This window comes from Panonychus citri, unplaced genomic scaffold, assembly GCF_014898815.1.
Source record: "Panonychus citri isolate SS breed McGregor unplaced genomic scaffold, ASM1489881v1 Contig00138, whole genome shotgun sequence".
Taxonomy (NCBI): Eukaryota; Metazoa; Arthropoda; class Arachnida; order Trombidiformes; family Tetranychidae; genus Panonychus; species Panonychus citri.
Genome location: NW_026515543.1, coordinates 3,704,170 through 3,729,244, shown reverse-complemented (window position 1 = coordinate 3,729,244; position 25,075 = coordinate 3,704,170). Strand labels below are relative to the sequence as shown.

Below are 25,075 nucleotides of genomic sequence, written 5' to 3'. Positions count from 1 at the left end.
CTACTGAAAGACGAGATGAATGGTCAAGTCATTGATGAAGTCGTTGCCATCAAATCAAAACTTTATGGAATTAAATATGGTTCAAAGATAAAGAAGACCGCGAAGGGAACTCAAAAGGCAACCGTTCGTGATGAGATATCGATAGAGGACTACAAGACCTGTCTCTACGATAGTGTATTATTCAGACATGACAATTACAGATTACAATCTAAACACCATCAGATTTCAAGTATAAAAACAAACAAAATATCTTTATCTCCATTGGATGACAAGAGATATATACGCGAGGATGGGGTATCAACATATGCATTTGGACATTATAAAATTGTTTAATAAAATTTATTTAATATGTAATCATTAACTTGTGTTTTACATTTAATTAACGGAAAATTTAAGTTATTGAAATGAGATTCGAGAAAAAGAATACAATAATAACCACATTTGATTGACAAATCTCCTTGGAATATGTTTTGATTATAAGAAAAAGAATTATTTTTACAGTTTCTTTCCAAGAAACAAGTTATAGCATCAGGTGGTGCAGTTCCGAATGAGTCAAAATATTCACCATGTCCATATTCTGATACAAACAGAGCAGTCCAATGAGAGCCTGGTTTCCAACTAGGATCTAGATTAATTACTATACCAAACGGCTTTTCAAAAAGTTCAAATGGTAATTTATCAATTGCGAAAACACCTTTGAACTCTGAGAATCTCTTGAGATGGCTATCAATATCAATTGTTGATAAAGCCATCAATAATCTGTTGTTATAGCTCTATTTGAATTTATTTGAATCACACTATCATATATTCCAAATACAATCATGTGTAATCCCTCAGTCAAAGCTTCGGTAAATTGTATATCAATTCGAGCACTTCCCCTTTTAATCATTGAGAGAGCACCAGAGTCTGTTGCCAATGTACCATCATCTGTAAGATCAAACACAAACAATGGGTACTTGTCAGCATAATCAGAGTACTTGATATTAATTTTAGGCACTCCAAACTCTTGATTCATAGCTCTGAACATGTTGTAATACTCTCTCATATAAATCTTGTTTTTGAAATCAGGTTTGAATGCTGAACTTGGAATCTTGACACCATTAACAACCAATGACATTTCCTTCATGTCTTTATGTTTAAATGAAAATGCATTGGTCGTAATGTCACCATTAAATGCCTTATCAGTTACAAATCCAATTATTACTTCGTGGTAACTGTCCATTGTAAACATTATCGATACTACTGGCAGCAAATCCGTTCACAAGGTGATAAGATTTAACTTCATTTCGTTGAAAGTAATACTTGGCCATTGATTTAGCTAGATTTTGTTCAATAGTCATCTGAACAGGCATGAATAACTTTACTCGCCTAATGAATAATGACATTTGTTCAAACTTTAATGAAATTGATCCTGACTTTGAACATGTTAAGCCAAAAGTTGCAGGTGCCAGTTTGAACCGTAAAACAATAGGTACTCCATCAATCAAAACTTTTCTTGTTGAAACATTGGTGCATGAATTGGTAGAATGAAATCAAATGAATCTTTAATTCGATTGATTCTTTTATCATCATCAATCAATTGACAAGCATCAACAGGTGATTTATACTTGAAAAACAAATCTTCGATAAATGATTGGTAATGAAACAAACTATTACCTGTCGTTACATTCACATTTCCGAGATAAACATCAAGTTCTTCGAATAATGATACAGCATAGTTATTCACGGGTGTAATTGTATCTGTAGCTAGTATTGGATCTTTGTACTCAATTTTGATTTTTCCATGTAAGTAAGAAGCTGATAGATCCGTATAATGTTCAGACGAAGGTACAACAAATTCAAAAACTTTCGCTTCATCAAGGGATCCTACAGGTCGATATTCAACATCATACATTGATTCAACAACAGTTTGTGTAGGTGGTAATTTGAATAAATCAAGCTCAGCAATAGTGGCTGGTGATGATTCATTGTGTATAAATTCCATTATTTCTTGTTGAAAATGTCACGAGTTGTTCTCTTTGATTTTCTTTTTGTCTTGTTGACTGGTCTGTTTTTACCTGTTGTTTTCTTTTTAATTGTTTTCCTTTTATATAACCTTTTTCTTCCTTTACCTTTTTGGATACTCTCAACCTTCTGTTGAAGTTTCGTTAGACCCTTTGATGCTAGATTAGTTACACCAGTCTTGAGTGCTTGTTGAATTTTTGGGTCTTGAGCGACTTTTTTACCAAGTTGTACTCCCTTATCTAAAGCTTCCTGTCCAAGATATTTAATTATTGGCATAGCAAGTCTTGATATAAAACTACCGAATCCGTACCCTCGTTGGTAACGTGGTGCTAACAACTCTAATATCACCAAATCCAGAACCAGTTTGACTTGAGTAATGACTAAAGTCACTATCTTTAGGACAATAAGCTTTTCGATGCATATCGATGATAGTTTAGAAAACGATGTTGGTCTTTATACAACTTTTTTACGAAAGTCTAAACTCAGAAACATTCTTCCTTTACCCTCAAAGGCTACCTGATCTCCACTATCATGTGTTGCCAATACACTTATGCTTTCAATATGGTTTTTTCGAATAGGGTAATATATTCTTTGATTAAAAGTACAATACCCAATGTCCTTAAAAATCCCACTTGTTAATGGGACAGCTCGAAGTACAGGAGCCTGTGTGCCACCGATCATATGATCACGTATGATATCAGTGTATAAATACATTAAAAAAATTTTATCGTTTGCAGCGTCCAAATTGAATTTTAGAGACGGAGGAAGCAACTTTTCCTTATTTGCGTAAGACCACCAATCATCTTCAAGTTTATCAATCCCCAAGACCTTTTTTACTTTTATGTCAAATATTGGTACATAAATGCAACCGTGTAAATTATTCTCAAGAAGGTCTTTATTCATTTTCTGAAGATAATATTTAAAAGCTCTCTGGTACTCGCCTGCTTCGTTGAAAATTGAACATTTTACTTTGGGAAAGTCAAGTCCATAGTTTACTGAGATTCCCATAGAATCCACACCAAAGTAGTGTACACCGATCTGTAGTTTATCAGTTCCGATTCTCAACGGATAGTCAGCAGGTGTAGTCTCTTTTATGTACTCGTTTGGTAACTCTTTCATCGCTTCATCAAAACTTTGTTGTAAACTCTTTAAAATTTTTTCAGGAGAATCGTTCAAAAAAAATGGTACTGTTTTTGTACTCGACACATAAACCCAATCATTAGTCATAGCAAAAATTTTTTCATTTGTATAAGAGTAAAAACGCTTAATTTTTAATCTATATTTAATCTCAGCTTTTTTGGCCATCCTTCCCATCGTATCAAGTGCTTATATAATCTTTTCCTTCGATCATAAACACGATCAAGTACTTTGGCCACTCTATACTCTGAATTAGGGTCATATTTAACCTTTTGGACTTCTTCTGGATAGAAAATTGATGTAATGTTTTCATCCATCAAGTCTTTCAGCTTGTAAACAGTATGACCAGGTGTCTCTTTAACTCTTGAGACTTTAAACACCTCATCAGTCCATTGTTGATTAGCACCTTTTTCACCAGTCATTGGGTTAAGAGGAATTTTCACATGATCATCTACTTTAATTGTTCTCTTCTTTTTAGGTCTTGATTTAATTGATCTTTGAATTGTTTGAACTATTTCCTGTTGGTTGTCCTTGGTCACCAAATTTGGACTTGTTTTAATTGTTCTATGGAATGAATTGTTGTAATTATCAACAATCTTTTGTAGATCATCAATATATCTGTTTGATTTATTGTGGTACATATACCTGTATATTTTTGCTCTTAAAGTTCTTATAAATCTTTCAGCTAATGCACATTTTACCGAATTGTCTGTTGTTGTGAAATAATGAACTCCAACACTTGAACAAAAGTCTTGGAACCTTTTGTTTTTAAACTCTTTACCTTGATCAGTCTGTAACTTTTCTGGTTTTCTTCCATTGTCAAATAATTTCCTAAAAGTACCTGTAATTGTTGATGATGATTTGTCTTTTACAGACTCAACCCAAGCAAATCTACTCAATACGTCAATTACTACCAGTAGATATCGGTTATTATTATTATCTTTAGCCCAATATGACATATCCATCAAGTCGGCTTGCCATTGTTCATCCAGCCTATCAACTAATACAGGTAAACGTGAAAAGTTCTTTTTTCTTGATCGAAAATTTGTATATGTCTCTTGACCTTGTAACCAATCTTTGACAAAATTTATGTCAATGCTCGGATCAACTCTCCTGACAGCATCAAATAGTCGATTAACACCACCAAAACTTCCAGTGTTGTTAATGTCATAATAAATATTCTTCAGAATTTCTTCACGCTTGTCCATTTTATAATTGGGAGTGTTTTTTGTTTATTTTTCTTTTTCAGTGGTATCTTTTCAAACTCCTTAACGGCTTTATTGAACGTCTTTTTATATTCATCTAAAAGTGGAGGTTCGATCGGTTTGTCAACAACTTCTTGAACTTCTTTTATATTGTTTTTAAGTAATTGATATTCTTTTTCTGGAATTAACACCATCTTTGATATTGTGTTCATTACATGTACTTATTAATCAACTTTTCACCAAAGTATGATAGAGCAGGTAACAGTAGTGCTGGTAAGAAAGCTCCACCTGTTTGATACACAATTTCTTTACGTTTCTTTAAAGGAACCCCTGACTTTCTTGATAAGAGTCTTATCTGAGCCTTAAACTTGCCAATTTTCCTTTGTTGTATTTGATTGATAGGTATATTTCCGTTTAGTGTGTTTTTACTTATATCTGAAATTGCATAGAATATACAAGACTTTGATTTTCTTAATAACTTATTTCTTTCAGTTTTTGATTTTTCATTAGCAAGTCTCTTTAATGTCGGTAGACACTTGATGACTCCTTCAACTGTCATGTTGAATAACGTTAAAACATCAATTTCTTTTATATAAATTATAGTGGATAAACATACATTGGGTCATTTTCATTGAAGTTGTTGGCTAATAATCGAAGCTTTTCAGGTGTCAGGTTTCAAATCAAAAACAGATGAATAAGGTTTCGATGTAGCATCTTCGAAGATCTGTTGAAGTTTTTAATCTTTGATGGAAACATTTGACGCGCAATATTTGAAATCATTGATTTGTCTCTCGGATTTTTGAAACACACTACATACTGACTATTTAAACTAATGTTTCTCATCTCTTTACCTTTAACAAAAAAGTTTTGAGTTATAAAAATTACTGATATATTACGATGATGTGAACCACGTGTAAAAAGATTACTTATAAAACTCTGATTAGCTGCTTCAAACATCAAATCATCTATTATTATCCATTCAGGGTCAGCTCCTCCGGCTTGGTTAATCATATCCTCTGGAGCCCTACAAAAGTAACATTACTCATTGAACTAAATTCTTTTTGATATTCTCCATAAAAGTAGGTTATTTTAACTGGAGGGGGGTCACAAATTTTCTCTGCTAGGTTTATCATATTTCGCACAAAGTATGTCTTACCAGAGCCTGTAGGCCCAGATACATACATTGTGAATGGATGCTTCAAATGAACAGAATACATTTTGTGTTTAATTAATTTCTTTATTCATTTTATATTAAATCATCAAGTTACAATTGATGAGGGAACTGATACATTGGGAGAAGATTTTCTATCTTCAGCTTTATAATTTCTGTAACGAGGGGTCGGCAATAGATAACCAAGTGATGATCCTAAAAGTGCTGTCCAAAGTGGTAAGTTTCCCGTCTTGAATACTATATTGGCGATAGCGGTTACCACCATTGATAATAGAACCAATATTTGTACCGAGAAAAGTACCTTCTTGCACCAAATCCTATATTCTTCCGCTTTGTCCATGATTGATTTTTATTAAGAAAAAATTATCCTTTATATAATTGTTCAAACAGAATGAAGTATTTTTCTATATCGATAATGTCACGAATACCAGTAACAGTAACTCGGCCAGTTCTTTTGAAGATGATAAAAATTACCTTCGTGTTATCTACTTTAACATGTACACCTGGAAATAGCTCAGGCTCATATGAATAATAAGGAAATTTATTGAGATGATAATATTTGAAATTAGAATTTAATCTCGAATGTGCGACAATATTTACTACCTTGGCTTCTGTTTTATATAAATTATCTGGATAAAGATCACAAAACTTGTCAATTAGCTCTCATGCAGCGGCATAAGTTTTACTCCTGTAACATTGATCTTACCAGAATTGAATATTAATAAACAACCACCATCAAGCTTCAGTATTCCTCCTGAAAAACGTTTGGGATAATCAACAGATGGACAACATGCTTTCACGATTTGTCGATCCAACTTATTATTCAATTTAAATGATATTACAATATTGTTGATAACAATTTCTTCACAAAGCACCATTTAATCAACTAGTGATAAACGTATTTTTCGAATACTAGTTTTACAAATTGGACACGAATCAAGATCAATTGCACAGTCCGTACAAGACACTGTATGTTCACAAGGATGGAAAATACAACCAATTTCCTTTTCTCTACAGATTTTACACTTGTATCTGCCGATATCCACTCTCGGTAGTTCTGGTTTTGGTATTTGTGGTTTAGTTTCTAAAACACAACGTAAAGGAAAATCGCAACCACATTTTACATACATAAAATAGCAGTTTTTGCTATGTATACCATGTTCAACGAATGGATCATCATCTGTCTGCCAATTGAAAAGTACACTGTCACAATGGAAGCAAACTACTTTATCTTCGTTACCTTCGTAGAAAAATCCAGCGTCTGTTAACTTTCCGATGTCTATATCCGGCCTTGGCCAATTAACAAATGATTCAAGACGAGTTATAGGGTTTCTGTACTCTGGATGACGTGGTCTTGAACCACCAATACCATTATAATTGTAATGATATCTGTATGGGTATTCTTGCTATTTGATCATACTCGTCAAACGATTCAACCATGATTAAAAGAAAATTGAAATCGTCAGCTCTATTTATACCTGAGAAAATATGTCGGCTATAAATAGATTGTCTCGTTACAAAGTGACTCATTTTGTGTATCAAAAAGAAAGAGAAAAAGAAAGACAAAATTGAAAAAAGTGGTTCAACTGTATTTTTAGAAAGAAAAATTAAAAGATAAGAGAAAGAAAGAAATGGTGATTAATTGCTGTATAATTTAATATTACAATAATTCTCAATTTTTCAATAAACTTTCGCTGTAAACAATAAATCGTAATCACTTTTGATTCAAAGTAAACTTTTTTTTAAACTCGAACGCAAAAAAAAAGTTAATCGACTTTTGTAATTAAATTATTACTTTAATAATGAATCATTATCATGTATTGATTACTATTAATTTCAATAGTGAATTAAAGGTTAACAATTTAACAACAGGATATTGAAAATTACCTTTAAATTGGATTACAATTAAAATGAAACCGATTCATGGTGGGTGAAAGTATTATTACCTTTTATATCAATACCTTGAGCCATCAATTATCAGGCTTTTAATTTGTTCCCATTATCATTAATATTGATTGAAATTAACTAATTTATCTTTATGTCCAGTTTGTTTTAATTGCTGTAAAATAGCAACAACAATCAACAACCTTTAACAACCGTGATTTAATGATTGTAATTCATTCAATACAAAAACAGGAAAAATTATCAACTATAAATATCAAGTGGACCAGTAAAAAAGTAACAATAACAAAGTGAAATAATTAAAAAAAAAGGTTAATTTTAATTTGGTATATAATTGAAATAACCTTGATTAACTATCTTGATTAAATAAACAATCAGATTAATTTTGAAAATGATAATTGTTCACTCATTGTTTGATTAACCTTGTTGTTGTTGATGAGACAATTAGATTTGTCTATGAGGCCATGTTGTTGGTTTGGTTAATCCAACCATTGGATTAAAATTAATCATAATCAAGGTACAATTAGTGACAATCAGATACAAAATTCACAGACAAATTGTTCACAATTACTTATCTAATCAAGTTTCCTTGTCAATTAGGTGCTATTACCAACAAATCACAATAACAATTAACAGAAATAATCGCTCTAAGTGTTTACATATTTCCCCAGATATAGTTACAATTAACTAATAGTCTTTGGAACACTTGAATGTGCGAATCTAAATCAGTTGATTGTAAGAGTAGATTTTATATTGTAAACAACAGTGATTAAGATTAATCGATCAACTGATTCAAAGCAAACTCAAAGGTCCATTCGTTAGGTGAACTTGTAACAATTTGACCTTAAATTGTGTTTAATTGTTGATTATTACAGTGATTTCCGATAATAAAACAAACTATCATTGTAACAATTATTGCATTTCCTTGAAAATTAACATTTATCTTTAATCAGTAAGTTACAATCAAGAAAAAAAAACCAACCAATCAAAGTTCACACTTAATCATTACCATAATGATTAAATAACATTTGTTTTATTATTTCATTCACTTTTGGTGTTAATTAAATCAGATTAATCCTAATCAACCACGTTGTTAAAAAATGAAATTAATTCGTTACGTGACTTAATAGTTATATCATAATCAAAGTTAATGAATTATTAATATTAATCAATCACCAACTCTAAACGTAAAATGTTGTTGACTAATTACAATTAGATTGATTGTAATTTTCACACCTAATAAACCACCACAATCAGAGAGTAACAATCAAGATAATTAACTAACGACCACAGAACAAGATGATTAGTTAAACTGATTCCATTCCAATTAAGGTCATGGGTTATTTAAAACTCTTGAATTTGAATTAAATTTGTTTCAATTAAAAATTTAGTTTAACCATCAGAATATTATTAATAATATCCTGTGAGAGCCAACGATTTGTATTCACTCATATTCATTAAATTATCATGTGAAATTAATTGTATTCAATTTCCCATCAATTGTTGTAAATTTTTCTCCATGGGTTTTTATTCATATTGTTTACTTTTTAATTGTAATTAACTGTAAACAAAAGAGGAAGAATCAACTAGACGATAATTGTGACGATTCTGGAAGTGCAATCGTGACAAAAAAGTGACAATATGATAACACGTTACAAGGTTTATTCAATTTCCCTTTCATATTATATCCTAATCTTCATCATCTCATCAACGATTGACAAGGTTTTTAGATTAACCTAATCTCCAACTAATCTGTCCCCCACTCTCTCATTTTGATACTCAAAGTGATCCACTCATTTGGTGGAGAACAAAATAAACAATCAAATTAAATTGTCCACCAGTGTCAATTCATTTCTCCTTTCTAATCGTCAGCCTTTCATGTGTTTACGATCAAGTTAATTGTGAATGTAAGTTTAATACAATTTTCTCTCTTGCTCTTTATTTTTCCAATAATAATCAACACTAATTGTGACTTTTTCTTAATTTTTTTCTATTCTTTTTCCTCCACCTCCCATTTCTACACTCGTACAAGTTACATGACCTACAAAAAGGCTTTACCCTTGCTCAGAATCTTAAATTTATTCTTTATTCGTTATTCTATTTCAACTCATCATCTTCATCTTCCTTTTCTTCATCTTCTCTATTCAACTTTCCCAGGTAAACTTTCGCCGGCCTCATTTCTGGTTTAATGGATTCTCTAAATTAGAATTTGCTGTTTATGTTATTTCATCTTCTTCTCAAACTGCCACTTGTATTCATCTCATAATTTAGTTACTAATTAACTGTTACTGTTTGGGTAATGATTGTTGGTTAATTAAATTTCACTTGTTACCGTTGACCTTGCCACTAATCTACCAAATCAAGAGACATTCAGCAACAAAAAAAAATACAACATTCAAATTACTTGAAACATTGTGACCTTCACCTTAAAAAAAGACCGATTCAAATTCAAGTTGGATTGTTGATTAAACTGTCAACTGTATGTGAGTGTTTGTTTGACTGTCGTGTCCACTTTGTTTCGTTTGAATCAACGTTTTAACTGGTTAATTGTTTGGTGTTTGTTGTTGTTGTTGTCATTTCATTTTCCATTACCAAAGAAAATGTCTAAACCATTGGTCATCTCTCTGGTCTTCATCTTACAACATTTGTTTTCATCAGCTGTTGTCGCAGCTCAAAGTCCTACACAGAAATGTATTGATGGAGATAAACTTTGTTTCGGTTCACCTCCTCAATGTCCAACTTCATCCGAGTTTAATTGTGATATTTTGGTTCTCATTAGTTTCAAAGGTAATTCATCTGGTTTAGATGTTGATGTTTATGGTAAAGGATCACCGGGTACTTACTTTGCCTTGGGCTTTGTCACTGAACCCAATACGATGTCCGGTGCTACCGTTGTCCATTGTGATTATAACGAGGATTCAACTCTAGCTGTTAACGAAGGTTATACTGAAGGTTATAGTTTAAGAAGTCTACCTGTTGGTACATTAACTGAAGACACATTGGCCGATATTGAAAACGGTGTCGTTCATTGTCACTGGACACAGAAGCCAAATGGAGTTGCGGGTGAATCTAGTTTAGAATACAATATCCATCGGGAATATTATGTTCAACATGCTTATGGGTCAATCTCAGGTGGATCGTTGAAACACCATAAAAAAAGGTCGATCACCTCAACGACTGTTAATTTAACTTCGGTCGGTGTCATTTCGTCGAGTAATAAAATACCTCTTGCAGTCCGAGTTCATGGTTCCATGATGACCATTGCCTGGTTATGTTTGGTCAGCATCGCCATGATTATCGCTCGATATCATAAAGATTCCTGGGGAAACACCAAACTTTGTAACGTTAATGTTTGGTTCGCTCTTCATCGAGGCCTTATGGTTTCCGCTCTCTCTTCAGCGATCATTGGGATGATTACAATATTTGTCCATGCCAAGGGCTGGCGGGCGAACTCACCCCATCAATATCTCGGACTATCTGCCAATATTTTCATGATCCTTCAACCCTTAGGCGCTTTATTCCGACCTGCACCAGATCACAAGAATCGTATCTTTTTCAATATCTTACATACACTTGGTGGTAACATTGGACATGCTTTAGCTATTTTGGCCTTGTTTTTTGTCGCCAAACTCTCAATCACTTTATCCAAAGGCTATTTTATCTTGTTGATAATTTTCCTCGCTTTTTATTCTGCTGCACATTTAACACTCCAATTTCATCCTCATCTTTTGTCAAAACTTAACATGATCGAAGCGACCGACATGGCTGATCTTAAGAGTGGAACCAACAATTCATCATCACAATCATCTTCTCATCCAGTTCGTGAAACAATTGAACGATCAAAGAAACGAGTTCTAACTCTATTTATATCACTAGTCATCGTTATCACAATTTCAATAATTATATTCATCAACTTGGGATCATCTTAATTGCTCTTAATCTCATCTGATTTTATTTTTTTAAACTTCATTCATCGAGTTATTTTATTTTGTATTAGCTATTTGATTTCAATCTTTCCAATGGAAAGTTTCTAGTTTTATTATTCATCTTTCATTCACAATTAATGTATTTATTTTCAACGAGTAATCAAATCAAATTGTTCAATCGTTTATGTATTGATGTTATAATTGCAAAATTTTAAATGATTAACCGTCAACCCTTATATTAATTGTGAACAATCAAAAGGATATGATGGACATTACCTGGTTTATCAATTGTTCAAAGAATATTAATGTTAATTGTTTGGATTTTGGAACAAATTTGACATATTTTAAGGATAAACGAAAATGATTCAACCAAACAATCAACAAATCTTAAAATTACGCACTTTGAATGTTTCTATTATATATCTTAATTGTATTCCATCAAATTAATTACATGAAACCGTCACAACCATAAACTTTTTGATAGCAACAGAAACTAATAAAAAAATTATATATACATTATATAACATTTGTGTATTCTTAAACATTTCATTGACAATTTAAGTCTAATTTGTTGCTTGTACAATCAATCAAAATAATCAACTAATCATTAGTGACAATCATTGTGATTATCTTAGGATCCTGGATCTAAATTAAAACGGTAAAAATGATGATCACTGAACTTTATCTCGAACATGTTTCTAATTATTATTACCCAAGGTCACAGTAAATGATTAAAGGATATTAACAACAATTAAATGAGAAACACAGTTTAATGAATTGGCAGTAAATCAAATTGGCAATTCATGGATTTACTGGTAAACCAAATGAAACCCAAAAATAAACCAGAGGTTAAATAAACATTCACCAGAAAGAGAGGGAAGTCTAGGGATTGAATTTTCCTTTCAAATTCACATGGTTTAAGCAATTAAAATGATAGTTAAATGATCCACTGATTTACTTTTAGTATGCAAGTAGTTGGACAGTTAAAACGATTAACAATTAGCAATAATTGTTGGTCATTTCTTTTTGCTTCTGAATGATTTTATCTTATCTTCTTGATGTATTGATAGCCAATCAATGAAAATCTGAATTTTCACTGTTTAATTGTTGGTTGAATTTGGCTAAGAAATAAAAAGCTAAGAGTTAATACCAATAATAACAATCAGTAACAATCGAGATGAAGAAATTAACAATTAAGAAAAAAAATTAAAGAAAAAAGTTTAGTGAATATTGTGAACATCAGATGGCAGCACAATCGATTTAACCAGAATTTTTTGTTCTTTCATTTATTTAATTGTGAACTAACATATTAACAATTAGATAAGATCTTAAGATAACAATTTAAAGGAATTAACTATTATTTTATAGATTATCAAATAATCAAAGTATTAGATTGATAAAAACTGTAAAGTATGAAAAAGAAACAAATATAAACATAAATGATTTTACTTCAACAATTAAAGATTAATTATCTTGTCTCAAATCTAATAGCAAACCAATCAAATGTTTACCGATAAATGGTAAACTAATAGTGTCCAAATCTATTAGACTGATAGAGTAAAATAATTATGGGAACAATTTAATCAAGCAAAACAAATAGAAATGCGACTAATTAAAGCAGATTAAAAGCTTAAATGTAAAATTAGAAAAGTTTTTTCCAAAAAAAGAGATTTAAGATTAAAAGTTTTAATTTGATCAACATAAAGTTGATTGTTGTTTGTTAATCAAATTTTTCATCTGGTTTCATCTTTAACGTCATTGTGATTAGACTCACCCATCCTAAGAAAATCAAGTTAATATAAAGATTCATGATCATCATCCTCATCCTCATCATGATCAGAATGAACCTGATGAAGAAAAAGTAAAAAAAATTATCAAGACCCACAAGAAGATTGAGTTAAATTGTTGAACAAGGGAAAAGCTAAGAACCTGTTGGTGGTTAAATTGTTGCCGTTGAAGGTAACTAGTTGAGCTTTAATCATTATCATTATTATTATAATTAACTTTAAACCGGTTTAAGATTCAAGTCATTCCAAAAGGTCGAGATCATCTTAGGACCTTTTCTTCAGAAAAACTTCCAACCCACCGGTGGAACATGTTACTGACTTTATCTTCTTCTCTTTTCCACTTTCTTTTCTTTCTTTTCTCCATCTCTCTCTCTCTCTCTCTCTCTCTCTCTCTCTCTCTCTCTTCTTTCTTTCATCATCATCATCTTCTTCATCCTCCATGCTACTGGTAATTATAATGATGAAGATAAAGTCTTAAGCTCTAAGATGAACTAATTTTCATGGTCAATGTTTTTTTCTTCGCGTCCGATTTTGTTATTGCTTCTCCAGGGGAGTTTGGGTTTACCTTTTGTTTTCTCCATTTAAATTGTTTCATCAAACAAACAATTAGATTTAATTATTAGCCACTTATTCATTAAGGTTGAACTGCCATTGATTTGTTGACTTACAACAATTTACTTTCGATTGAAGCTCAAACTTTTTTTAACTTTTTTCTCTATTTTTTGATTGAATTGTTTTTTTTTGTTGATTTTCTGTTTGATTTTTTGCTTCATTTCTTTTTATCATTTTGATTGTTACTCTTTTTTTTCAGTTTATTGTATTTCTTTTCTTAGCACTTTGATTTAGTTGAGGCTTGATAGTAATTAGTTAATAATGGAAACAATTGTGGTCATTTCTCTGTCTTTACTTTTGTTTTCTCATTTTTTCAGCTTCATATCGTTCATTTTGATTTAATTGTAACCATATTGTTGATTGTTGATTCTTATTTAGTCTGATAAATCTCATAGAAAAAATTTTTCTGGTAAAAAGTTTTATCTAATAATAACCTTGAGTTATTTGTTGGAACTAAATTAGTTTAACTTCAATGTCACTGAACTTGAATATTAGTCTCTTACTTTATATATATAGTTAATTGCTAATCGTTTTTTAATTGGTACATATTTATCTGGTTTAATCTTTAGGTGAAAGGCAAAGATTAATTATTATATAAATATTACTATTAACTAGAAATCAGTATTAGTTAATTGTTGTAATTACTTTTTGGAGGCAACTTTCATCTCGAGTATTTTTTTTAATACTTTCCCTTTCCCTTTTCTGATTCCATCAGAATTCAATCATTTTATGATTAGATAACTGATTTCCTAATCAACCCTTTCATATATTCATTTTTGTTTAGTTAATTTTTATTCTCGATTACTGTAAATCAAACAATTGAGAATTTAAATTAGAATTCCAGTTTTCACTTCATTTTAAAAACCGCGCGTAAAAAGAATAAAGCGCCAGCTATTAGAAGAATTTGTTAAGAGTACTGAGTTAAGGTCTTACTCTATTACTCTCTCTGTTAATACAAAGAAAAATCAAGTTTTAGTTTCTGTGTGATTAAATTGATGGAAAATGATTTAAATTAAATGTTTTATTATTGTTGATTGGTGTTAATTTTGTGTCTACTAACGTGTACCATCATTTAACTGACAAATAAGGTGGTTTGTTTTTATATTAAGTGAAAAATCAAGATGGGGACTAATTTTCATAATGTTGAAGTGCAGTGGAATAGAAGTGAAGATAATTTGACAACAAGACAAGCAAAATTAGATTGTATAGATGCGATTGGGGATGCTATATTGCGAGCACAACCTAATCAAATGTCCATGACACCTCAAGCGCCTCAACAACAGCAACAAGTATCACCACATCCATCACAAGGCTCACAACAACAAGCACAACAACAGTCACAACAACCTCCACCACTTCAACATCAACAATCCCCGCTTCAACAGCCGCTACAAATTCAGCAGCAACAGCATCAACAACACCTTCAACAGCAGCCATCACATCAGCAACATCTTCAGCGGCAATTACAGCAACAACAACCTCCACCACCTCAACTTCAATCGCAACCTCAACCTCAACAACAACAACCCCCACAGGCACCTACCAAGAGAAAAAGGGAAAAGAATCAAAGTCCGGCAGCTAATGCTAACAATTCTCACTCACCAATGTCACAAAGTTCATCATCAATGAGTAGTCCGAATCCTAATATCGCTCCAAGTCCAGGAGCTTTGATACAAGGTCCACCTCCATACAATCAAGGTTACAGAAACCTACCTTCACCTTCACTTTCTTCACCAATGAATGTTAACAATTCAATGTCCATGCCATCACAGCTTCATCCATCAAGACAACAACAGCAACAACAACAGCAGCAGCAGCAGCAACAACAACAACAGTACAACTCAACCGGTGGTAATAATCCTGGTGGACCAGGAATGGTTCCTAGTAATATGCGATTAGCTTCATATGCAAGTCCTGGTCCACCAACACCTTCGGGAGATAATGGTCTCTCAATGTCATCTCCATCAATGAATCCACCTAAACCTGGATCTACAAGTATCACTCCGACTCCCGGTGGTCCTTCACCATCGCTCTCTCGTACTCCGACAAGTGGTCCATCTTCAGTGTCCACAACAACTTCACCAAATCAAGCAAAGAAAACGAAAATTCATCACAATAACAATAATAATGGTCCTGATTCGACCACTGTAAATATTAATAATATGAATAACTCAGCACCTCACTTAATGGGTATCTGCCAGTCGCCTGACGTTTGTAAAGGAGAACCTCAATTAATGCCAGTTCCATCACCTCAACAAATTCAGTATCTTGATACCTTTGGTGGTCAGGAATTAACTATCCAACGTCAACCAAATACTTCAGCGCGAGATAATGACTTAATATCACCTCCTGACTTAGATTCAGGTTTTCACGATTTTACATCACCACATCATTTCCCTCCTAATTCACTTGATAATGGTTCTCAATTTATGACCAACAACAATAACTTAAATCCAAGATTTCCTAATCCCTCACCGAATTGTGTTGCACCTTATGATACAAATCAAAGGTTCATGGGTTCCGAGGGTCCTCAAAGATACTCATTTTCTCCCTACGATGAGGGTAATCGTGTGCCACCCAATGGACCAGGTTTAATGCCTGGAAACGGCTCAATTTCAGGTCCTGGACCTGGACCTGGCTCTGGACCTGGACCCGGACCTGGACCTGGACCTGGACCCTTGGATCCACCAATGAGACCTGCCAACATGATGAATTGTAGCCCATACAATTATGGTGGCCCTCGTATGGATAATGGTCCACATCCACCACCGCCACAACAACAACAACAACAGCAACAACAACCTCCATTCATGAATCCAGGCGATAATTACATGAACAATCATCGAATGCGAATGCCAGGGGACATGGGAATGCCGAGGTATAATGCTCCCATTAACGATGGTTCTATGCACCCACAATTCATTCCTCGAATGGGAGGTTACCCACAAATGATACCTAATCAGATACCGTTTAATGGTGGCCCTGGACCTCATGGTAATCAATTCATTAAGGGTAATTTAGGTGAGTATCTCTTTTTGTTCATTTTTAAATAGCCAGTTAGAGAATCAAAATTTCCTTCAATTTAATCATAAGCATTTTAGTTACTCTTTTCGAGCTTTTTTCATCTTTCAATAAACAGCATCGAAAGTGAGGTTGTGATTCTGTTGTGTTTCTGCGCATCTTTTTCCCCATTTGTTTTATATGAATGAAAAAAATACATAACTTCACCTTTGATGCTGTATATTTATCTTTCAATAACTGAGACTCTCAGATATGAATGTTGAATTTTTGTCCATGTTCACATGTTGGCTTTTAATTATCTTTAACTCAATCTAGTTCAGAATGTCATGAAATTTTGGTTGCTACTTATTAGTTTCAATATCAATTAATGAATCAATAGTTGTCTTGAACATTTATAGCGTATTACATTATATTGCATAGATTAAAATTCAATCAAGTTTCTTATCTTTAGTTGTTTCATATTTGCTCTTTTCCTTTCAAAGTTGATATGAAATTGTATTTCTTTTTTATTGTTATTAATCATTTCGTTAGATATTTGATTATAAATAATAACCGTATAATTAATTTTCCCGTCAGAAGCTGGTAATCAACTTGGTAATCAACCACAACCACAGCCACATGGTAATCATCCCGGAATAATAATGCACAACTCAGGGGAAGCCGGTACATCACCTCATTTACAAAATTTACAAAAAATGACTCCACCATTTGACAATGGTCCAGTTAAGATGGAAAACATGATGAACAATCAGCACATGATGTCTGGACCACCAGGTCCTACGAATGGTCCTGGAAATGGTGGACATGGTCCAGGTCCTAATATGGGAGGACCAATGCATGGTATGAACGGACCACCCAATCATGGACCAGGACCCGGTGGCTTACCTGTTGTCCATCATGTTATGAATGGTCCACCCGGACATGGACCGTGTCAAGGCCCTAGTCCAGGAATGCAACCGTCTCATGTACCTTTGCCTCCAGGGCATCATCAACATCACCAACAACAGCAGCATCAACAGCATTTACATATTCAACATCTCCAACAACAACAACTTCCTCCTCACTTACAACAACTACCGCCACAACTTCAACTTCAATCACAACCTCAACCTCAACAACCACCACAGGCACCCACAAATAAGAGAAGCAGGCAAAAGAATCAAAGTCCGGCAGCTAATGCTAACAATTCTCACTCACCAATGTCACAAAGTTCATCATCAATGAGTAGTCCGAATCCTAATATCGCTCCAAGTCCAGGAGCTTTGATACAAGGTCCACCTCCATACAATCAAGGTTACAGAAACCTACCTTCACCTTCACTTTCTTCACCAATGAATGTTAACAATTCAATGTCCATGCCATCACAGCTTCATCCATCAAGACAACAACAGCAACAACAACAGCAGCAGCAGCAACAACAACAACAGTACAACTCAACCGGTGGTAATAATCCTGGTGGACCAGGAATGGTTCCTAGTAATATGCGATTAGCTTCATATGCAAGTCCTGGTCCACCAACACCTTCGGGAGACAATGGTCTCTCAATGTCATCTCCATCAATGAATCCACCTAAACCTGGATCTACAAGTATCACTCCGACTCCCGGTGGTCCTTCACCATCGCTCTCTCGTACTCCGACAAGTGGTCCATCTTCAGTGTCCACAACAACTTCACCAAATCAAGCAAAGAAAACGAAAATTCATCAAAATAACAATAACAATAATAATAATAATGGTCCTGATTCGACCACTGTAAATGTTAATAATATGAATAACTCAGCACCACATCATTTCCCTCCTAATTCACTTGATAATGGTTCTCAATTTATGACCAACAACAATAACTTAAATCCAAGATTTCCTAATCCCTCACCGAATTGTGTTGCACCTTATGATCCAAATCAAAGATTCATGGGTTCAGAGGGTCCTCAAAGATACTCATTTCCCTACGATGAGGGTAATCGTGTGCCACCCAATGGACCAGGTTTAATACCTGGAAACGGCTCAATTTCTGGACCTGGACCAGGACCCTTGGATCCACCTATGAGACCTGCCAACATGATGAATTGTAGCCCATACAATTATGGTGGCCCTCGTATGGATAATGGTCCACATCCACCACCGCCACAACAACAACAACAACAACAACAACCTCCATTCATGAATCCAGGCGATAATTACATGAACAATCATCGAATGCGAATGCCAGGGGACATGGGAATGCCGAGGTATAATGCTCCCATTAACGATGGTTCTATGCACCCACAATTCAATCCTCGAATGGGAGGTTACCCACAAGTGATGCCCGATCAGGTGCCATTCAACGGTGGCCCTTCACCTCAAGGTTATTTCTGAGGTAAAAACGACAAAAGCGACAAAAGTTTCTTCCTCTTCGTAAAATTGGTAAAATCTGATGAGACGTAAACACAAATACAAACCAATCATTAAACTAATTTGATGTAGCCTACATGTGATATATTTGTCTTCTTTAACATAAAACCTCGTCATCTCTCATCGAGGTGTAAAATTGTCTTTACACTGATGAATAAAAATAATAAATAAAATGTCACCATGAAAATTCAATGAGTTCAATTAAAGGGAAAAATGAAATGTGACAGAATTTATTACAGGATTGAATAAAGATTTAACAGAAAAAATAGTTTCTTGTTTTCTTACAATAGATGAGAAAACCCATGAGAAAAATTGAGAGAAACTCAGATGCTGGTCAATTGATCATTACATTGGAAATAGACATAAGGGTCTACGTATCGATTTCGATTTAGATTATTAAATCCATCGGCTTTTCTCTTAATGTTACAATCAAATGCGATGAGTTTATAATACTTGAAAGAGCGAAAAAAGTGATAACAATTAATAGATGGAGAGAGAAGAGGAATGATGTAAGAAAATGAAGATGAAGAAAACAACCATATAAAAGATGAAATAAGCAAATTGTGAATCCTTTTCATTGCAATGAAACATTTCCTTTGATAATCCAGTGCATTGCAACCATAATAAACTGATATTCCAAAAGCAGTTAATCACTTAATTACCTCTTGATCCTTTTCTCTCTCTTTCTAGTATAAATCAGATGGTTATTATAGTGATGTTGTTTATGAGAAATTGAATTGATTGAAAAATTATTGATTAGAAATAAACCTTTTTCTGATGTTTTTTTTGTTGTCAATTGATTGATGAGAAAGTTTGGATTCTTTTTTAGTATTGGTTTGACTTATTTTACTTCACCGATTTGAAGTTTCACTTGGTTTTGAATGTAAATTGTGTCAATAGTTTTTTGTTTCACTTAACACCTATGGAAATCTAACTCTTTTGGGTAACACGCTATGCCACGAGAAGATAGAAAAGTAGTATCATGGCCACAAAGAAAAACATTTTACTCAGAAGAGCATCTTCTAGGTAATCGGGGTTTGTGGGTGAAGGGGCTGGTCTTGTGTCACCAAAGTTGAATATTGTAGAGGAGAAATAACCGAATGGAAAGGCACCAATACCGAATGACATATGGAAACCTCCATCACCAAAACCGAATCCAGGGAAAGAGGTTGATGGATGAGGTTCTGGTTCAGTCCGTTGACCGGGTGGCCTTGGTGGTAATGTGTCCCTGGGATCACGTCTTGATGATCCACGACCATAAATAGGTGTAACCTTATCTCGAGATATTAAGGCCTTGCAAACAGGGCAAACCTGACGTGTAGGCTTAGTTTCTAACCATTGATACAAACACGGCCAACAAAATAAGTGACCACACATGGAAACAACAGCATCTTTAGCAGTGTCCAAACAGATATTACAATCAAAAGAACCGTCGTTACTTTCCCGGCTGGAAGTGTCTCCTTGCCCTTCACCAGTCATTTTTTTAGTCGATTACGAACAAAGAAAAACACAATAATCCAAGTATTTATTGGTACGCAATGTTCCTAGATTTGTAGGTAACAACAATTATATAAAAAACACCAAGAAAACTTAAATAATTAATGAAAATTTATCACTTATTTTGAAGGAAAATTTTTGTTTCTTCAAAACAAAACAAATCTTTATGTTCAATTTGTCCAATTAAAAGGCCTAAAAGCAATTCCGCTTGAGTGTCGACATCTGGTGCCGATAGAATGAAACAAATTCTGATTCGCGTATTTCAATTCTGACCCTCAGAGTAGAGGTAGATTGCAGCTCTACCCTGATTCATGATGAATAAACTTGAATGACTTTAGTTTTTTTGTGAGACGAAAAAAAAGAAAATAACAAGAAAATCAAATAATTCAGCAGAAGATAAAGATTAAGAAAGAGATGATAAAGAAAAGTAAAAAGAAAAGCTAAAACTTGATTCGCCATCATGATTGTCATTGAATTTATCAAGGATTTTTCATCCATACATGTTCACACTTTTCTCTCTCTCTCTCTCTCTCTCGTCCATGATTTAATGGAGGGCAACTACTACGATAAATGATTAGTAACTTGATTGTTGCAATAATCATTTCAAGAGAAAGTTATAACCGAAATGGGAAACACAAAGAAGCGGAAAAAAAGACCAAGAATCTGAATTTCAAGCCCTCAAGTGAAAATCTCAATTGTAATTGATTTTAATTCACTTCTGGGATAATACTGTTAATTTATTCGTCGTCAGAATCAATAACACATTCACCACCTTTGTTTTTCTCAACATTATCTCCAATAAGATTATAATCATCACACATCATGAATTAACTTTCAGTTAATTTTAACTAATCTTGCAAATAATTATCGTAACACAATCGGAAATTAATTCCTCTCTCCCTCTCTAATCTTTATGGTTGATTACTGTTAATCAAAACGAACCAGGTAGTAAATGTGTAAAACGAAACATGAAATCCGATTGAGAAAAATGTTCAGTTAATTATCAAAGTGATTGATTAATTGACTTGTTTCACAACAAGACTAATTTATCTTCTTATAATGGTTGTGATCAGAAAAGTAATCGAGAGTTTTATCAACAGTTAATGAGTTCCAATCGAAGGTGAAATGTTGAAGTTTGATTGGAAAAATTGATGAGCCATCGATGATAATCACTTTCTCTCATCATCGTCAATGATTTTCCTCTGGAGATCCAAGTGAGCTTATTATCATCCATCACTTACTTACTCCTCATCTCTCACCTTAATTGTGACCATGGAAAAATAAAAAAAGATATTCATAGTAATCAGGAACAGAGAAAACGTAAAATAGACAAAAGATAAAGACAAGGAGCGAAATTTGTAGTCAGAAATAAGTAATCATGCTCATAGCATCTTCATCCTCATCAATATAATTTTTTTCTCTTCCTTCGTCTCCTCCTACTTTCCTTGTTTATCCTCATCCTCATCCTCGTCTTCTTCCTCTTCGAGCAAATCTTGACGGTACTTTTCACCTTGTACCTGCCCAGGCTTGATAATATTGGGTAAACCATAGAAGACAGAGAAGGAGAAAGAAAAGAGAGAAAGAGGAAGAGAAAGAGAAAGAGAGAGAATAAGGAAGATGAAGATGAAGATGAGCATGAAAATGATAGGTAACAACTTGTAATCTAGCGTTGATTTAGTGTTGGTTAGGTCAACAAGACATGTTCATTTTTGGCTAATCTAAGATCACACTTTTTGGTTACTCTTCTCAATGATTAACCTTAATGTTTATATTATCTTATTGTCACTTAGTAATCTCATTATCTTGATGAAAGTGATTAACTGACTGATCAATTTGATTGGTGTCAAACAATTTAAATTGTTTGAAATTCACAAGCTTCACCAGAGTGAATTAAATCTTCACTCTTTTTAGTTTATTCTTCTTTCCACCTTTTCATCTTCCTCCTTTTTCCTCCTCATCATCATCATCATCTCTCTCTCTTCATTTAGGCTTCTTTGTTTTCCTTCATCTTCTCCATCTTTCCCATCATCTAACTGTTACTCTCTGTATCTCTTTACCTTTAAAATTCAATTGTTCATCTTTTTCAATTCTTAAAGTGACTAAAAATTGTTATCAATACATTTTCCTCTTCTCATCATCTATGCATCCATCGAACTGTGCTAACAATATAATCACCATTAATTGTCATCATCAGAACATCACATTCAACAATCTCCTCATCATCAGTCGAACATCAAGTTAACATTATATTTATACTTTAAATCATTTGGATTCCCTTTAATTACAATTAGAAATGGTTTCGCTGGTGAGAAAACATTTAAACCTTTCATTCATTGTCACATGTTTCCTTACAGGTAAGTTAATTAATCTAATCATAACATAATCATCACCATTAGAATCAACTTCTTGTCAATCTCATCTCATTTCTACTCCCAAAAATCATCACCACCATTACCATGATTGTATTTGACCTTAACCCTCCCTGTAGCCTCCCAGCTCATTATCTCAATGCAATGACATTAATCATTCCCAAGTAATCACCTTGTAAACATTGAATATAAATTAAGTCGATAATGATTAGTAAACAGTCAACAAAATGATTAATTAATTATCTTTGAGAGGGAAAATTCAAATTGTAAGCAAGTTTTTACTGATAAGACACAAAATAGATTTAATTAACTCGATTTATCAAATTTAATCCAATTCTAATACAATTAGGTAAATGGTTGAAATTCACAGAATAAATTTACTTTTATAATGTTGATCTAAATTATGATTAAGGTAATAACATTCACTTTCATTTTAACCTCAAACACTTTGATGAAATTGATTAATAAATCATGATTATCTTTCTGAGAAATTCAATATCTCTCTCTCTCTCTCTCTCTCTCTCTCTCTCTCTCTCTCTCTCTCATCGAGATGATCTTTCCATTACCATCATCATCTTTTAGAGTGAAAAACAACCTTAGCAATCAAATCAAAAGCTTCCAACTGATTATATTTAGAATTTAATTTTACCGTTACTTTTTATCTCTTTCATCATTTTGATGATAATTCTGGTGAGTTATTATCAACTGAAATCATTATGATGAAACTATGAAACAATCATGATAATCATCATGAATAAATTGATTATTTCATCTTATTCTTGGTAAAAACAAATTGCGAAAATTTCTCCTTATTATTGATTCGTTAATATCTTGTGGTCAGTCAAACTTTATCATTCATATTGTAGCAATTTAATAATAAAACTCAATTAATCATTCTAATACTTTCACTCGAACCCTGGATTTTATTGATTACCTTTAGTTCAATTGATTTATGACAATATTTATTTCTAATTCATGAGAAAATCATATTATTTACATAGAAAATTTATGAATTATTAATAACAATTTATTTCTCTTGCATCATTTAATTCTTCAAGTTAATTGTTATCAATTCTTTTCAACAAATCATTTGAATCCAACTATCAACAATTAAACGAGATGAATATGATAATATCATATTAAGAATCGAGGAAAATAACCAACCTGCTAATCTATTGAAAATAGAAAATTTAACCAATAATCATTACTAATTGTTAATCATCTCTCCTCTTAATTGTTGACAGTAATCATAGGAAAAGTGTTCGCACTGAAATGTTACATTTGCGAGAGCTACGGTTCCGAACCATGTCCACTGGAAGATCTGAAAACGTGTCCAAATAATCAGGCCTACGATGTTTGCTTGGTGCGGATGCAGAAATCAGGTAATTATAATCATCTGTCGTCTTAATTACATGGTAATTATTATTGATTTTTCGTCATCTTTTTTTTTCTGTTCCTCATCCTCATCATCAGGAGATAAACCGATGAAGGTAATTAGGGGATGTGCTCTTGGCCCATGTAACTTTCGTGAACCTGCTTTCGATAATATTTTCAATCTTCGAAAACAATGTGATATGTCAAAGGACTTTTACGATTGTGTTTATTGTTGCAAAGACGATGGTTGCAATAAAGACCACAGTTCGTCACTGGTACCGACCTTTGTTATCGTCGTTGGTTCTCTGTTAATTACCCAGTTAATTAATCACTAATCACCTCTCAACCTTTATTATCCATTTTAAAGCACAAATTCAATCATACTGATGATAGTTTACTTTAATCCAGTTGATACAAATGCAATTGTTTTCTCTGCCTCTTTGCTTTAATTTAAGTTTTTTCTTCAACAACATCAGGTATTGATTTAATTGCGATCAATATATTAATAATTATAACTGTAAACTAATCATATGGTAATTCACTGACATGATCTTCCTCTTCATTCATTATCATCTTCATCACTTAACTCATTCAGTCACTTTAAACTTGTAAAATGTCACAAAATTAATAAATCACCGGATTAACAATCTTAATTTATCGTTAATTGTTTTACACCTTTT

At 33.0% G+C, this 25,075-nt stretch overlaps 5 protein-coding genes across 7 annotated transcripts; 3 read left to right on the top strand and 2 right to left on the bottom strand.

Moving 5' to 3' along the window:
• Positions 1 to 6,395: 6,395 nt before the first annotated feature.
• On the bottom strand, positions 6,396 to 7,047 carry LOC128393660 (baculoviral IAP repeat-containing protein 7-like). The gene is made up of 2 exons (XM_053353856.1): positions 7,036 to 7,047; positions 6,396 to 6,923 (listed from the first exon to the last, which is right to left on the bottom strand). Exons 1-2 carry the CDS (start codon positions 7,045 to 7,047, stop codon positions 6,396 to 6,398), a joined length of 540 nt encoding a protein of 179 aa, XP_053209831.1.
• Positions 7,048 to 8,737: 1,690 nt separating this feature from the next.
• Positions 8,738 to 11,869, top strand: LOC128393134 (putative ferric-chelate reductase 1 homolog). 2 transcript variants are annotated; one of them, XM_053353261.1, is made up of 2 exons: positions 8,738 to 9,326; positions 9,577 to 11,869. In XM_053353261.1, the coding sequence occupies exon 2, from the start codon at positions 10,020 to 10,022 to the stop codon at positions 11,346 to 11,348; it is 1,329 nt and encodes a 442-aa protein (XP_053209236.1). In that variant the 5' UTR covers positions 8,738 to 9,326; positions 9,577 to 10,019; the 3' UTR covers positions 11,349 to 11,869. The 2 variants fall into 2 exon arrangements, with proteins under 2 accessions (XP_053209236.1, XP_053209237.1); XM_053353262.1 differs by having other exon boundaries at positions 9,452 to 11,869.
• Positions 11,870 to 14,688: 2,819 nt separating this feature from the next.
• Positions 14,689 to 19,342, top strand: LOC128393781 (protein pygopus-like). Of its 2 annotated transcripts, none has more exons than XM_053353992.1 (2): positions 14,689 to 16,765; positions 17,345 to 19,342. In XM_053353992.1, the coding sequence occupies exons 1-2, from the start codon at positions 14,866 to 14,868 to the stop codon at positions 19,117 to 19,119; spliced, it is 3,675 nt and encodes a 1,224-aa protein (XP_053209967.1). In that variant the 5' UTR covers positions 14,689 to 14,865; the 3' UTR covers positions 19,120 to 19,342. The 2 variants fall into 2 exon arrangements, with proteins under 2 accessions (XP_053209967.1, XP_053209966.1); XM_053353991.1 differs by having other exon boundaries at positions 17,342 to 19,342.
• Positions 19,343 to 19,356: 14 nt separating this feature from the next.
• On the bottom strand, positions 19,357 to 20,874 carry LOC128393783 (E3 ubiquitin-protein ligase RNF185-like). Its single transcript, XM_053353994.1, has one exon. It carries the CDS (start codon positions 20,632 to 20,634, stop codon positions 20,107 to 20,109), a length of 528 nt encoding a protein of 175 aa, XP_053209969.1. The 5' UTR covers positions 20,635 to 20,874; the 3' UTR covers positions 19,357 to 20,106.
• A 1,450-nt stretch (positions 20,875 to 22,324) lies between these two features.
• LOC128393785 (uncharacterized) lies at positions 22,325 to 25,048 on the top strand. Its single transcript, XM_053353995.1, has 3 exons — positions 22,325 to 23,006; positions 24,266 to 24,403; positions 24,495 to 25,048. The coding sequence occupies exons 1-3, from the start codon at positions 22,946 to 22,948 to the stop codon at positions 24,728 to 24,730; spliced, it is 435 nt and encodes a 144-aa protein (XP_053209970.1). The 5' UTR covers positions 22,325 to 22,945; the 3' UTR covers positions 24,731 to 25,048.
• The last annotated feature ends 27 nt before the right edge of the window (positions 25,049 to 25,075 follow it).